Raw genomic sequence first — 16,067 nt, forward strand, 5'->3', positions numbered from 1 at the left:
TACCTCTAACATCATTTTATTTGGTCAGCAGTGGAGTGAGGATAGGGAAATTAGTTTGTGATCTGGCAACCATCTGATTACTCCATTTCTGAGGAGCCCTCTACTATCATATTGCTATTGTGTCTGGAATATGCATTATAATTCCATGCCTTGTCTTATTTATGTAAGCTAAAATCAAACCTTATTAAAACCCCACACGAGTATGTTATATCTGCTTGGAATTCTGAAGTCACCCCATTCATCTGACAGGGGATATTTTCAGGCTTTTATAAAACGGCACGACCAGCTTATCTGACCTGGTGATGGGATACAGGACCTTTCACTGAGTACGTGACCCAGGTTTGGAGATCAGTCCGTGACCGTCTGCTCTCCTGCCACAGATGGGGGAATGGGCATGTGCCTCTGAGGACAGCGCTAGGCAAAACCCCAGTGCTACTGATTTCTGTTGTGATACTGGCCTCCTCAGGGATGCCTTGGTCAGCTCAGGACCTTGGCTGTCGTAGGTTTGGCCTTCGCATGGGCCTGTGACGGGGTTAAATATTGCCCTTCACAAAGACTCAAATGACTGTCACATAAAGAGCAGAAAGCCGCGGCTGGGCCAACATGGCAATATTTGTAAGCTCCAAATATAAATATTTTCTTTATTGATATGTAAATTACTGTTTTCTAAGGAGGCAAGACAATAATGTAGTCTCAAAATGTAGATTTCACTGTCTCACTCTGACCCCAGGAGGGTTTTTGCCTAATCTCTGTGCCGCAACTTGGCAGCTGTGTGCTTTTGCTTCCCAGCAAGGCTGATGCTACAAGCCCGGAACCTTTGCACAGTGTTGCAGGAGCCACGGGTGAAGCTGTGAGGCCAGGGTTCATCACACCAGTTGGGAGCCCTGGGCAGAGACACCAGCATCGTCACTGTAAATTGGGTGTTTAGAATCTTTTCTGCTGTGGTAATCTAGTTCACAAGTACCGAAAAGAGGACGGGATTGATTTTTGCAAATATTATTGATAGCAGAAGTACGCCTGCAGAATTGTTGGACCAGAGTAATGCATTATCACTTGTGCTACACAGCCTGGGATCCAACAAAAAAGGAATGGATAATTAAATTTTTTTTTTCTCAGCATTTTCAAAGTTCCCTGACCATTTCCCTGCTGGACTGAACCCTAGTTGAAGCCTAATGCTCCCTCTCTTCACCAAAAGTGTAATTTTCCATTCATTTCTCTTGGTTAACAGAAGTCCATCCAGTTTCAACAGTAATTTATACATAGAAAATGGCTCAAGTGTTATTTTTAGCCAAAGGAGGTATTAACAATTATGCAATTAATTGGCGGTTGGTGGCTGGGAGTTCGGTACTCTTCTGTGACCAAGTCTAGAATAAGTTTACATAAAGCCTTTTGTTAGGGTTTAACAAGTATAGGGCTTAGTTGTTTGAGAATCTCATATGCAGCAGTCTCTTGTACTTGGGCAATTATTACTTGACCCAAATAGTTTCAGAAATCTGCTAGGAGGCAACAGCCAGCTAGTTATTGAAGGCAACAAAATATGAAAGGGACAAAAACAGGAGAAGCACAATTGAAACATGGTTCCAAGTGACGGTCATCCTCTGTGTAGCAGCCAAGTGTTTACCTGAGTTCTCACTCCTACCAAAACAGCCTTTCCTCCTTCCCCATTGAATGCCTGAGGGTTAGACGGGCCAACAGTGGAGGGACACCACCTTCAGCAGCGTTGAATTTGAGTAGGATAACCCAGCTGCTGTGACTTGTGGGTGTGCTGGGCAGGCCAGACATCTCGGGCTTTTCCAGGGGCACAGTACAGCAGCTCCAGGCTTTCGGAAGGGGCTGGACATGGGAGAAGTGCTAAGGCATTCAGCTCAAACAAGAGAGCTGCGCCCCTGAATGTGTGCAGTGGCAAACTTTGGAAATCCGAATATGTTTCCTGCTTAAAACTTTGGTGTCAGTGTGGTTAAACTGAGATTACTTGGCTGGCTGTCAGGCATGTGTTTCTGCCGAGATTTTGCTTCAGATTTTGGCACTCCCCAAGAAGTCGGTATAGGAAAGGAGCAAAGGGATCCAGGAAGTCACAGGCTACCAGATTGCTCTGGGCAAATCAGCCTGGCAGATGCAGAGGTAGCTGGAGGAGCCAGGCGAGCGAGGGCTCAATGGGCTGTCCAGCTGGCACCACGTCAGCTGTGCAGGAACACGCGAGCAGGCTTCTGAAAACCCTGGCAGTGCAAAAGATGAGCAGCGGTTCAGCGATGCCAAGGACTCGCTGCCTCCAGCTGGCTTACGCCGCATAGCCAGGCTGCTCGTGCTCAGGAGTGGTGGGGAGACCAAGGCAGAGCAAGGTCTCTGCGTAGGCTCCTGGACGTCTTGAGAGCCCAGCCCAGTGCCCCCCGCCAAGTCACGACAGTGGGCCAGTGGTCCCACAGTCCATCCTTGCCTTGGCGTGCCCCAGCCTGGGGGCATGATGGCAATTTCACTTTGCCAGCCTGGGCTGCAGACTATACTTTCTGAGATAATTAGCAATCGTTACTGAAGGATACAGATTTTAATTACAAAACACGTAAGGATTTTCAAATAATTCAGTCCTGAGGAGAAAGAAATGCTCTTTTCAGAGGAAAATACAGTTGAAATTAACAGGGGATGGAAACTGAGTCCTATTCATAAGTCTGTAGGACCCATGGCAAAGACTTGAAAAATCTGTGGAATTTTTCGCTTTCCCTGGAAAACCAACCTATCTCTTACCGTAGCAGGCACATAAATTGCTATTAAATTATATAGAAGGTGCTGAAACACTTCTGTTTTCTTAAGGGGAAGAATTACAAAATAGCTATCATATGTCACGCAAAAAGAAAGGTGCTTATAAAATAATACATGCTTTGAATTTGTTACAGAAAGCAATTTCCAGTTCTGTAATTGGTCATATTTTTTTCAAATGTGCTCCATCTGCGTTTTCTTCCTTAGACATGGGACAGTCCATAAGCATCAGCAAACCATTTGGCTGTCCTTATCCTGAAATACCTTTTCACTGCACCTAAAAAACCCCACCTCCTCACAGTCAGGTGCTGCTTTTTTTTCTTCTTATCCTGAGCCCATCTGCCTGCTGGTGTCCCGATGCTGTCCTTCCCTGGTACTTGGCTTTTCAGGGCAGGAGTCCATCCTTTTTTTTAAGCTTGTACTGTTTGGAAACTGTTAGTCCTCATCTACGACTGAAGGATTAGGCCAAAGCCAAAGGGCATCAGAAACGTGCTGTAAAGACTTTTACATTCCTTTCATCCCTCTTTAGCAAGCCCGATGGCCAGGCAGGAGTGGGTGAACTAGAGGAGCCAAGGTAGAGGCTGTGCCATGTTAGAGGCCCATCTGTTATTCACACAGGTACTTGCCAGCCTTGATGGGAAAGGTCAGGGAAGCTGGAGGAGATTTATTTGTCAATTTTCATCTGGATAGTGTGATCCAACAATCAAAACTTCAAGAAACGCTGGCTTAGGTACTAGCCCAGCAAGCATGATGAATGAACACAGTAACAAGGAAAAAAAAAGTTCAAGATGTGCCTGAAGTTACGTAAAGTGAATTGGGCTGCAGTCCCCTGCCAACTCACTTTTGCAAGGTAGTTCAGTAAAGAAGTTTTTTTGGGATTATCCTCTTTAGAAGATGAGAAAAGGGGTAAGAAAATTTCTCAGGGATATTTTTTGATGGTAGCACAACATCCCACAAAGGACACTGGAAATAGAAAATCTCCTGTTTCTGCAACGAGAGCTTCTCAGTAGCTGTCTGTGACTTTCTAAGCATATAGCCTTGCCCAAATTTAATTCTGGTTCTCTCTGAATTGGGAGGTGGGCCTCTCTTGGGCTAGTACTAAATGCACAGAGATCCATTTTCAGCTCTGAGTGAGACACAGCTTCAGATGGCTCAGAAGTGTGGGTGCCTCGCTGGGCATCGCTTTTGGGGGAAATGAGCAGGTTTCAACAGGATTCTGGAGGAAAGATCCTCTTTAAAATGTATCTTATTATCTTGCTGGTCTTCTCTTTTTTCCCTGAATCTTCCTTCAGGCTCCCTCTGGTGTTTGTAGTGTGTATTACTACCACCACCTCCAGTCCTGTTTTTGGCCTGAATTTACAGCAGCCTAAGTTGAGTGACATCACTGAATTTTTCGAGGTTTGTATAAGGTCGAGATGCACATAGGAGTTTTCAGCTGGGTTTAAATGTGACACTTAGTTGACCCAACTTAGATTTTTCTGGCTTAGACTACTACCATCCAGAGAATTGAAAATTCACTTCCCCTGAAGCCATACATTCTGTCTGGTAAATGAAACGATGCGTGAGGACAGCCACCAAAGACTTTGCCTGTGCAAACTATCCAGCTACTGCAGGTCTGGCTGTGGGAAATGTACGAAACAAGTCCTAAGCATCGTTGCAAATAATGCCATGAGCTGCTATCAGTTTATTCCAGTAGTGTTTGCTCCTCTTTCCACTCCTGGCTAAAACGGAAAGGCAATTGAAATCAGAGTGTTAAGAGGTGAATTATGGTTTTTAACTAAGCCATACTTGTGGATGTGATGCTTATAGAAGTGATATCCTGAGGCCATTCTCACCTTACAGTAATTACATGCAGAAAACCCGTCCCCAGCAGCACTCAAGCAGGCTAATTCCACCCATGAACTTGAGTCCAAATTTCGGTTCCTCTGTGGATTCCCCCTGCTCCCCACCAGCAATCTGTTATGCCCATTTGCTGCCGTTCTGCTGCAAATCCCACTCGTGGGGTGAAATGCTGCACAGCAATACCCGGTTTTGGCAGCATGGAACAATTTGCCGAGCAGGGCTAAGTCTGCTTCCCCATGCTGAACACTGCAGACGCTAACTTCCAGGCACCAAGCTACTTTTGTGAATTTATCACATGAAAATGAAGTGTTTCCTCTCCCTTTAAAATGGCTGGGAGGAAAAGGTTGTTTAAGAACGGGCCCGTACATGCCAAACATCCTATTCCTGGCACCCGCAGCCACCTGCTCTCTGCGTTGGGCAGCAGCCTGCCTTTTTGGGACAGAGAGAGATGTGCTCGAGCTGCCGCCGAGGCTGTCCAAAGGAGGCAGATGGTGGCAAGGTGGTGTGATGGCATACGTGGGCATGATGGCAAGCTTGGGATGTAGCTTCTGAAGTGAGTCCAAAGCCCAGGGTTGGGCCCTGCAGCGGAAAAAGTCAAAGGGAAAAAAGGCATAACTGTCCTTGTTATGCTGAACTTTTTTATTTTTTTAAATAATTTGCTGGAATTAATTTCTTCTTAGAGTATATATTTTTGCAACAGTATCCTCCTCCTTTAAAACTCAAATGCTTGATCTCAGATCTTTATGGGAGTTCTTAGACCGATTTCAATAAGCTTTTTCATAGTCATCATCTTTATTATGAAAATCTATGTCCTGAGATGTTATGTACCCCAGTGGCAGCAAACCTGCTGTGCAATTCAGTGGATTATAATGCAACTCACTAACGTGCTTGAAATAATGAGGTTGCTCTGTTCAGTGGGGTATGATGAAAATAGAAGCTACTGCTGGGAGCTCAGATTTGATTTAAATTCCTGGCAGAAAAGGTTCCCTATTGAAATACCATTGCAGGTTGCTATGTTTGTATGTTCTTTAGCTTCCATTTCATGCTGGACAATGAAGAGGCCAGAAGAGATTTTTTTCCTACCTTCTGCCCAATGCACATGAACAGTATGTTTAAATTGAGGCCTTGTGCCCTTTGTTGCTGTTGCAAGTAACCATTGGATTGCATTAGATTAAATGCAGAGAGAAATGGTGGCTGTGCTGGAACCAGTGGGAGATCTGAGCTTTGGGTTCAGTAGCACGGATCTTTCCCTGAGTGTCAGGGTTCTCAGGTCTAACGCTCTTCCAGGCAGCCCCTACCTCTCTTAGTATGGGATGAGGAGAAGGAGCTGAGTTGATCCCTTCCCACTCCTTGCCTAGCTGGAAGTTGGGGAGAGGATATGAATTTCTTTCCTTTAACTAATGGGAAGGCCTTATAGCTGCCCTTCGACTTCAGTCTCTCCCATCCATCTCTCGCCTTCTCTGTGTAATTGGTAGACCATCTTTCTGTAGGTGATTCATATGGTCCCATAACTTTATTTTCTGCTTAGTAGTAGAAGCTGGTTTGTCAGAAAAACAGCTCTGAGTCAGTGATACCTTTGGAGAAAAATCTATTGAGAGAAAAAGGTGCCAGCTTTACAGTTTTTTAGCCATTGCCTGACCCTAATTGGATCTTAGAAACCCAGCGTGTGAGATGCCCCATATCCCTTTTAAAAGCACACTTTCCTCATAGCACTTAGACCTCGACATAAACGCTAATGAATCCATAAAACGTCATAGCATCTGGCACAGGAGCCTTCAGGGCGTCAAGCAAAACAGGAGATAAATGGAAGTGCTCTGTGTACGTAAGGTTGCAGAACTGGCTGTGGCTGCCGGTTAACCAGATTTAATAACTTGCAAAAGTCCGTGTTATTTCAGCTTAAGTTTGATTTAGATTTTGTTTGGACCAGTATTCTCCTTTATAGATGCCTAGCTTTACAATTAGATGTGCAGTTTAAAGTAGCTGCTATCTCCTATTTGCAATTTAACCCAAGAGGATCAATTTTCCCCTTTCACAGGGCCGAGGCGGCAAAGGAAGCATCTATGTCTGGGCCTCTGGAGATGGTGGCAGCTATGATGACTGTAACTGTGACGGTTATGCATCGAGCATGTGGACAATCTCCATCAATTCTGCTATAAATGATGGACGGACAGCTCTGTATGATGAAAGCTGCTCTTCAACCTTAGCCTCCACCTTTAGTAACGGGAGGAAGAGAAATCCGGAGGCTGGCGTGGTGAGTCCAGATATTATTGTCCTGTTGCTGCTGTCTTCGTGCACTCCCACGACCTATTACAACTCCATCTGCTTTGGAGCAGCAGATGGTCCTTTGTTGAGATGGATATTTTCTTATCTGCAGTAGGCGATCGTGCCAAAACTGTCAGCTGAGGAGATGTGGGATTAATATTGAGAAAAGCAATGATCTTCCATCTCTTAGAGCTTCATGTAGTTGGTGGTTTCTTTTATCAGAAACCAGATTTAGACGTTCAATTGCACTCTTTCCAGAGTAGTGTGATAAAAGGTCTCTGTAAAAATGTAAATGAAAAGTGTCAACATCTGAGATCATGCTTACTTGTACTGGCAGAGCAGTCATGAGCCAGACTTCTGCAGTACTAGAAGCTGCCCAGAGCAGAAAGACATTCAGTCACTGCAGAGGAAACGTGGGGGTTCGGATCACCCTCAGTCTCATACCAAGCAGTGTGGAACATCGTACTCAAGTCCCTGACAGGGCTGTGCCTACAACTGGGAAATATGCAGTTTCTGTTCAAGTGTAACTGGGATTCTCTTCCCCTGTACTGATCACTGCTCTTCAGCACCTTCAGACTAGCCAGGACATAGTCTAATTCACAGAGTGGAAAATTCAGGTGTAATAACTCAAGGTAAGTCTTTGCCAAAAGCCTGTGTATGTTTTCCTTGGCCCTGTCTCAAACCCAAAGACACATTGTAGCATCCTCAATGCCCCTGTGCAGTAGCAGATGGAAAAATACTGGTTTCTATCTTGATACTGATATCAGCCAAGATGATCTGTGGCACCTTTGTAATTATCACCATAAAATATACTTCTAAGGTTTCCTTCTGGTCTCTTTTAGGGACTAATCTGCATAGAAGATAGCAGCTTGATACCGCTGTTGGTTCTGGAGTTGCACAAATGTTAAAAAGCTTAACTCTGCTAACAATTCTGGTTTCAAATCCTTCTGATAACCACAAAGGAATTTTAAGGCCTTTGGTTAGACTGTGTATGAAATAAATGACATCCATATGAGTTTATGACTTCTAAGTGGTAATGACCATTGTTTTCCTACATCATAATTTATTCTTGCATTCCCACCTTCTGTAACTATGTCTCACTGTGGTTTTAAATTGATACACTATTCTAAAGAAGAAAATGGATCCTAGGAACAAGCACACAGGTACTCTGAAGAGCAAGGGCACGAACTCCATTTTCTGTATTTTTCTGAGTCTGTAGCTGCAAGGAAAATGGACTAGCTAGTTTCATTAATTATGTCTAATATCATTGCAGGCTACAACAGATTTATATGGCAACTGCACCCTGCGTCACTCAGGAACGTCTGCAGCTGCCCCTGAAGCAGCCGGAGTGTTCGCCTTGGCCCTGGAGGCTAAGTATGCTGTTGAGAAATTCCTTGTGAGCTCTAGGGAGAGGGCCTGCCGTTTGTTTAATGTTGTTCATCATACAAGCTGGCTGGCTGTGGCACAGGGCTAGAATGAGCAGCTAACAAGCTGCCTGCTGCAGCGGTGATGGAGCGACAGTCTTGCCAAAGCCATGTAACAGATACATTTTGGCTGACTCGCTCTCTGTGTCCTCTCCATCCATTGCTTCCAGGGGTTTGTCTTCTCCAGCACTGTTTGGAGGGAAAGATTATTTCATTTCTTCACATATCCAGTGGGGAATGCCCAGCCTACAAAAACATAAGAACGAACCTACGGTATCAGACAGGAGTTCATCTTGTGCCACATACTGTCTGCAATGACAGATGCTTAGGGGAGAGTACAACAAATGGGGATGAAGAGCAATCTTTCAACAACAGCTTTGGCAATCAGTGGTTTGGAGAGAGAGCAGTCAGCCTGTCCTGTTCAATAGCCGCAGGCAGATTTATCTTCCTTGAATTTGTTTTAACTCTTTTTCAACTTGTCTGTATTTGGCACCTGTATCATCCAGTGGCAATCAGTTCCACAGTAATAATAGTTTTTGGCGATGGTGGTGAGGAATATTTCCTTTGTTTTTTCTTAACCCATTACTGGTAATTTGCTTCTGTGCTACATAATTGCTCTGTATATCTTGCTTCATTATCTTCTTCTCTAATGATTAGGAAAAGTTTTCCTTACAATAACCTATACCATCTTTTTACTTTGTGTTAAATTATTTTACGAAGTGAGACAACATTTGCTCAGGTGTACAGCTTCAGTTGCTGTAACCACGGCATGAAGTGAGCGCTATGTACATAGTTTTCTTCCACAGTATGCAGAAGAATGAAGATTTGGCAGAGGAGACAAAGTTTCTATCATTAGCAGAGCAATGATGGTTGTGCTCAGAGCATGACTTGGGCCAAGTCTCATTTTTCAGGTTTTACACGTGTAAAACACACATGCCAAGTGTTTAACTTTAGATGATCAATCCTTCTACTATCAAATTCATTCCGTAGGACAGCCATGATGTAATAATTAATTATAGCCCTAAAAATACAAAGGTTTAATGAATTTTCTGACCACTGTAACTTGGACTACAACCTTAATATCTCAGCAGTAATTACCACTCCTCTTCATCTGGGCTATCCATGAAGGCTGGAATCTCTTGCCAAACTATCATGAGTAGAAATTAAACTAATAATAGTTTGCAATTGGGTTTCTAGCCTTTGCTGAGAAGAAGGGCGGGGGCAGGAAGATAGAAAGAACTGTGTCTCCTATTTCCTTCCAGGCTGGCTCTATTAAGCCTCCATTTTAGTGTGCAGAACTACCCTGGAGGAGTTACACTAGCCTTCACAGGAATGGCTAACAATTTCCCGTGCAGATGACTGCTGCCTGTTATACGTCTTTCAGCTCATATGCAATATCTGTCTGACATGTCTCTAAAAACAGACCAATCTGTGAAATGGAAAGTACGGTTTTAAGATATGTAGCAGCTCTTAAAAGGTTTCAATAAGAATGATGCAAGTGATATCTGGTTTTCAGCTATTTTGTGTCACCTTGGAAAAATGTCAGTAATTTGCTATTCTGGTGTACATTCAGCATGCACACATGCTTATTACTTGGGGCACAGAAAGCTGAAAAGCAGATCTTTTTAGGTTGATGGTTTGAATCAGACATATTGTAATGTTGAAAGAGTTCATCATAAAACAACTGGAATAGCTTTAGTTATGTAGAATTAGAATGTCAGTTCTAAAGCTTTCAGAAGACATAAGTCTATGGTACCTGATGAGATGCATCCCAGAGTCCTGAGGGAATTAGCTGATGTAGTTGCCAAGCCACTCTCCGTGATATTTGAAAAGTCGTGGCAGTCAGGTGAAGTCCCTGGTGACTGGAAAAAAGGAAAGGTTGCATCCATTTTTAAAAACGGTAGAAAGGAGGACCCTGGGAACTACCGACCTGTCAGCCTCACCTCTGTGCCTGAGAAGAGTATGGAACAGATCCTCCTAGAAGCTATGCTAAGGCACATGGAGGACAGGGAGGTGATTTGAGACAGCCAGCATGGCTTCACCAAGGGCAAGTCCTGCCTGACCAACCTAGTGGCCTTCCATGATGGAGTGACTGCATCAGTGGACAAGGGAAGAGCTATGGATGTCATCCATCTGGACTTCCGTAAGGCCTTTGACACGGTTCCCCACAACATCCTTCTCTCCAAATTGGAGAGATACGGACTTTATGGGTAGACTGTTCGGTGGATGAGGAATTGGTTGAGTTGGTTGCATCCAGAGGGGTAGTGGTCAGTGGCTCGATGTCCAGATGGAGACCAGTGATGAGTGGTGTCCCTCAGGGGTCCATACTGGGACCAGTACTGTTTAATATCTTCATCAATGACAGATAGTGGGATCGAATGCACCCTCAGCGAGTTTGCAGATGACACCAAGCTGAGTGGTGTAGCTGACACGCCTGAGGGACAGGATGCCATCCAGAGGGACCTGGACAAGCTGGAGAAATGGGCCTGTGTGAACCTCATGAGGTTCAACAAGGCCAAGTGCAAGGTCCTGCACCTGGGTCGGGGCAATCCCCGGTATCACTACAGGCTGGGGGATGAAGGGATTGAGAGGAGCCCTGCGGAGAAGGACGTGGGGGTACTGGTGGATGAAAAGCTGGACGTGAGCTGGCAGTGTGGTCTCGCAGCCCAGAAAGCCAACCGTATCCTGGGCTGCATCAAAAGAAGAGTGGCCAGCAGGTCGAGGGAGGTGATTCTGCCCCTCTACTCCGCTCTGGTGAGACCCCCCTGGAGCCCTGCGTCCAGCTCTGGGGTCCTCAGCATAGGAAGGACTTGGACCTGTTGGAGCAGGTCCAGAGGAGGCCACAAAAACGATCTGAGGGCTGGAACACCTCTCCTATGAGGAAAGGCTGAGAGAGTTGGGATTATTCAGCCTGGAGAAGAGAAGGCTGTGGGGAGACCTTATTGCGGCCTTTCAGTACTTAAAGGAGGCTTATAAGATAGATGGGGACAAACTTTTTTAGCAGGGCCTGTTGCGATAGGACAAAGGGTAATGGTTTTAAATGAAAAGAGGGTAGATCTAGACTAGATATAAGGAAGAAATTTTTTACAATGAGGGTGGTGAAACACTGGAAGGGGTTGCCCAGAGAGGTGGTAGATGCCTCATCCCTGGAAATATTCAAGGTCAGCCTGGACGGGGCCCTGAGCAACCTGATCTGGTTGTAGATGTCCCTGCTCATTGCAGGGGGGGTTGGACTAGACGACCTTTAAAGATCCCTTCCAACCCAAACTATTTATGATTCTATGACAAGTGCCCATTTCTCTGCAGTGCCTACGCAAGCGGCACGAGAATAATAACTTATAAGTGCCCTTCCTGTCATCGTAATCACTGCAGATCTAGGAAGAGACGATGATGAAAAATTATAACCAAATCTAGACAAATGTTACTTGACTGCATCCACCCGTGCTAGTATATCACGGGTGACAAACCCCTACCATTCCTTATAATGCAAACCCACAGCCACCCACAGCCCATATACCCGTATTCACAGAATACTGAAATGACGAACACCTTGATTGATACAGTTCATCAGCTTCCTCAGATTGGGGCTTCTGTGGGTGAATCTCGGAAGGTCCATGGGAAAAGCAGGAGGAGCAGGCAAGGAAAAGAGGGCAAGATTTAAGAGGACGGCTAGGCGAAATTCTGTCATCATCCTTTTCTTTTTGTATTCTTTTCAGGATCTGGTACAATATCCTACTCATTATATCAGCTTAAAAATTGCACGGTGGATCCATAATGTGTAGTGAAAAGCAGTTGTTTTCAAGAACAGGGAAACAATCAGAAATGATTTTGCAATTTTGGGAATATATTTTGGGGAAGTACCATACAATTGAAACCTATTCTTGTTCCCACTGAAATCAATAGAAGCTTTTTTATTGAAATGTGTATAGATAAAATTTCTGTGTGATTCATAGAAGCAAATTTTACCAAAAGGCTTACTCAAACACACTGTCTTTCTTTAATATATGCTTGGAAATACTGTACTGTTTGTTTTCCATGTTGCTCTTCCACAGCTCAGATCTGACATGGAGAGACATGCAGCATCTGACAGTGCTCACCTCCAAGAGGAACCAGCTTCACGATGAGGTTCATCAATGGCGTAGAAACGGCGTCGGGCTGGAATTCAACCATTTGTTTGGCTATGGTGTCCTAGATGCAGGAGCAATGGTTAAGATGGCGAAAGACTGGAAGACTGTTCCCGAGAGATTCCATTGTGTTGGAGGGTCAATACAGGAACCTGAGTAAGTGAATAGTCTGGTATATGTGTTTGGCTTCTTCCAGGCATTAGGAGACCACAAGCATGCAAATATGTTGACAAAGACATAGATAATCAGAGAAACATAATGGAATTTTTTTTCTAAGAAAGCCTAACATCACCAGTAGCATTGCAGCTATTTCAATAAGTTGATAAACGACATGATCTTTCAGTTCCTGGTTCGCTGGAGGAGCGCATTCTACAGCTCAGGTGTATCATCATTGCTAGTGCCAGTAGTCCTAATAGCAACATCTGTTTCTCCTGAGTACTTACAGGTATGTTTGTGCTAAAGTTTCTGTGAATAAAGAGCCTGTGCACAAGCGAAAGTCTGGGAGGCTGGCACTATAAATTACATGAACTGCTGCCGCATGAAATATCTGTCAGCCAGGTCGTATCTCCCTGTGACATATTCCAGCAGACAGTTTTATCTCCAGAAGACTGAAACAATCATCTACAGGTACCAGTGATTCAGTTTGAACACTACAGCGTTTAATTGTGTTTGGTTTATGTTCTTCAAATCTCTAATTGCAGGCTAGGTAATCAAATTATTTTCTGATTTACCTTCATGTGCTAAAGTGAATGAGTCAACAAGTGAATGAATTAATACTAATTGACTGCAACAGCTATAGTTCAATTCAATTACTTGAAATACTAATCTAATAATGGCCAATTTATGTCTATACCATTTGAAATTTGACTTTTCAGTGCCATTTTTGAAGGCATCATTATTCTATTGGAAAAAGAAAGCAAACCAATATGCCACCCTCACACGTAGCTCAGCCAGGCAAAGCGTAAGTTTGTTGCCAAGCTCCAGATGGGTTCATATTTGCAGGATCCAAAGTTCTCAGCTGAAATCTGAGTTTTAATTTATCTGGCTGACGCATGCTCACAGGTAGGAAACAAATGAGAGTGCTGAAGCTAATTTTGAGCTATCTCTAGTTTATTCATAATTTAAATGCAGACAAATCATCTCGTTTATCTTACTGCAGCCCCATTTATTGAAATGGGGATCATCCTAGAGGAAGAGAGAAAATTTCTTTCTGTAGGCTTGGCTCCATGTGTTAGACAATGCGGTAGAAGTATTCTGGCAACAGACTGAGCCAGAGTTGGCCAAGTGCGATGCAGTAGCATTGTCTCCTTCTGCCTTTGTTTTTCTGTCCCGTTTCTGCTGCTGAACGGATAGAAAAGCAGAGGTGATGGTGCATTTCCTCCGCTCCAGGGATCTGGAACTGCAGTAAAGCCTCCTTACAGCTGTCGTTACCCAACAGGCTCGAGACTTGAGAAATACATTGCCTTGTATTGGTGTCTTTTGAGAGCAGCGCCCAGCACAGGCTTTGTGCTTACAGCACACAGATTTGTAAAGAGGAGATGTGAAAAGCGTACAACAGCAGCCAAGTTATTTCAGCCAAGTCAGTCACGACCTAAGCCTCCTAGCCCTGCTGCAGGGAGTCTCAGTGTGCAGGCTGTATGGGTGTCCCCCTATAATTACCTGACACGAGTTAATAGTACTGCTGTAATATTTATGTCCCCAAATGAAACACTGACAGGAGATAGTAAGAATCACGACTTGCAACATCTACATTTTTTGAATTACACTGTAAATAAAACGAGTGAAGTCCCAGCATCTCCAGAGATTCCTTGGAAATGGAAACTACGCTGCACTTCTGCCATGGATAATTGGGTTATTTTTCCAGTTTGGCCTTGCTGGAGCAACATCTTCTATATATATTCTCTATATGTTTACATAGATACAAATTTTTGTAGATACAAAATACCTACCTAAATATATATTGAATATGTAAGTAGTCGATAGAGAAGTGTGGAGCATTGTCCATTAGCAGAAACAGGCCAGGAAAGAATTGACAGCCTTGAATATACAGTGTGCTGAAAGCAATCAGTATTTAAAGTGCCGCATTTCTCTGCTGTATGTATAAACACTTGTTACCAATAGGAACTTTCCCTGAAGCGGGATTTTTGTTGGGTCAGCAAAAAATAAAAAATTCAAGTCTGAAGCTGGCTGTTCCAGGGCGATACAAAGATGATTTAGGACAATCCTAGTCCATTAGCTGAGGAACAGGAGCATAGGAGTCTGCTTCTAGAGAGCAGTTAGCTCCCCCTGCTCATCTCTTAACTGGGTACTATACTTCATGCAAAAGTGAATATTTTTTTTATATATATATATATATCTCGATTAGGCAGCGGTACACTGTGAGGCTGTGGCAAACCCATCTCCTCTTCGGTTCCTTTCGTGTCAGGCTTTTTCCACCACCCCTGGTTCTTTTTGTTTCTCTGGGGAAATTCACCTGGACTATTGTAATTAGTTTAGCAAAGCAGAGAGTGTTGGATCCTAATTAATAGGAAAGGGGGAAACAGAGCAAGCCTTTTCTCATGTGTTTTAGAGAGCTGAGATAACTTTTGCACTGCAGCACTTAGGAAGGTGGAGAGAAAAGCTGTCTGCAGCTGTCAGGCTGTCTGCGAAGCAGATGGAGTGGTAACACTGCTCTTATTTCTTTGGGGTTTGGTGTTGATAGATAGAAAAGACTCACACTGTGGGGTCCTCCCTCATTTACTGGAGGAGATAGAAGGCGCTTATCACAGCTGTTGGAACAGAGCACTGTTTGACAAAGCTTTGTCCGCTGTGTGAGACTGCTGTGAGACAACATGAATTCAGGTTGCTTTGAGGACGATGCTTCCCATGCAGAGAAATTGCAGGTATATGGCAACTGTGGGACTATGATCCTTCACCTCTAGCTGGCATAGAGTGCCTTTTCCTTGTATTTTGGCACACAAAATAAATCTTGAGGGTATTATATGTTTAAATATTTTAGCTATAGAATATTTATGTTATACCAGCTTCTGCTCCAGGGCGTCCATAAGATTCAGAACAACGCAGGTTTTTCAGCTGAAGGTGTTCAAATGCCTTGAGGACCTGGACCTGATGTCTTTTTACTCTGCAAGTACTCCTAAGAAGGCAGTACTCTATGAAAGGGGGGCAGAGGCTGGCCCCAGCCAATTAGTGAGGTACTAAGCAGTAATACCTGGAGCTCATCTCAAGAAGAAGAGAATTCCTGGAAGCTCGGCTTGAATGAAATGCTTTCACTGGTCTCTGAAGAACACGCTATTTCATTAGCAAAGGGAAAAGGCTGGCACTTACTTGTTTTGAAAAGAAGGTATTAATTATCACAGTGTGGTCAATGCCCTTTAAAAGGGACTCTCTCTTATTTTACTGCAAAACCTCGGTCACGGAGAATCCACTGGAAGAGGTAATGACAAGCTGACTGGAGTCTTTTGTGACTTCTTCCCTTTTTTAATGATTGCAGTAATTCTTGTCTTTCAAGTATTTCTTTTAGACAGAGGAAAGCGTCACACTGCTCACAGCTTGCTGATGGTGAAGACGCAGAGACTTTTGTCGACGTTTCCAGTGTAGTTTGCCAGCCAGTTTCTGAGGCAACTGGTAATTGCCACTGGCATCCTGAGGCAGCCTGGGCCAGGCA

At 44.0% G+C, this 16,067-nt stretch overlaps 1 protein-coding gene across 1 annotated transcript in view; it reads left to right on the forward strand.

The window, feature by feature from the left end:
* Positions 1–16,067, forward strand: part of PCSK2 (proprotein convertase subtilisin/kexin type 2) — a 107,644-nt gene that overhangs the window by 87,237 nt on the left and 4,340 nt on the right. Inside the window, exons 9-11 of the mRNA XM_009476218.2 lie at positions 6,629–6,844; positions 8,129–8,229; positions 12,332–12,559. Coding sequence (XP_009474493.2) covers positions 6,629–6,844; positions 8,129–8,229; positions 12,332–12,559 — 545 coding nt within the window. The remainder of the gene's footprint in view (positions 1–6,628; positions 6,845–8,128; positions 8,230–12,331; positions 12,560–16,067) is intronic.

This window comes from Nipponia nippon, unplaced genomic scaffold, assembly GCF_047370975.1.
Source record: "Nipponia nippon isolate SJK-2023a ecotype South Korea unplaced genomic scaffold, ASM4737097v1 scaffold_4, whole genome shotgun sequence".
NCBI lineage: Eukaryota > Metazoa > Chordata > Aves > Pelecaniformes > Threskiornithidae > Nipponia > Nipponia nippon.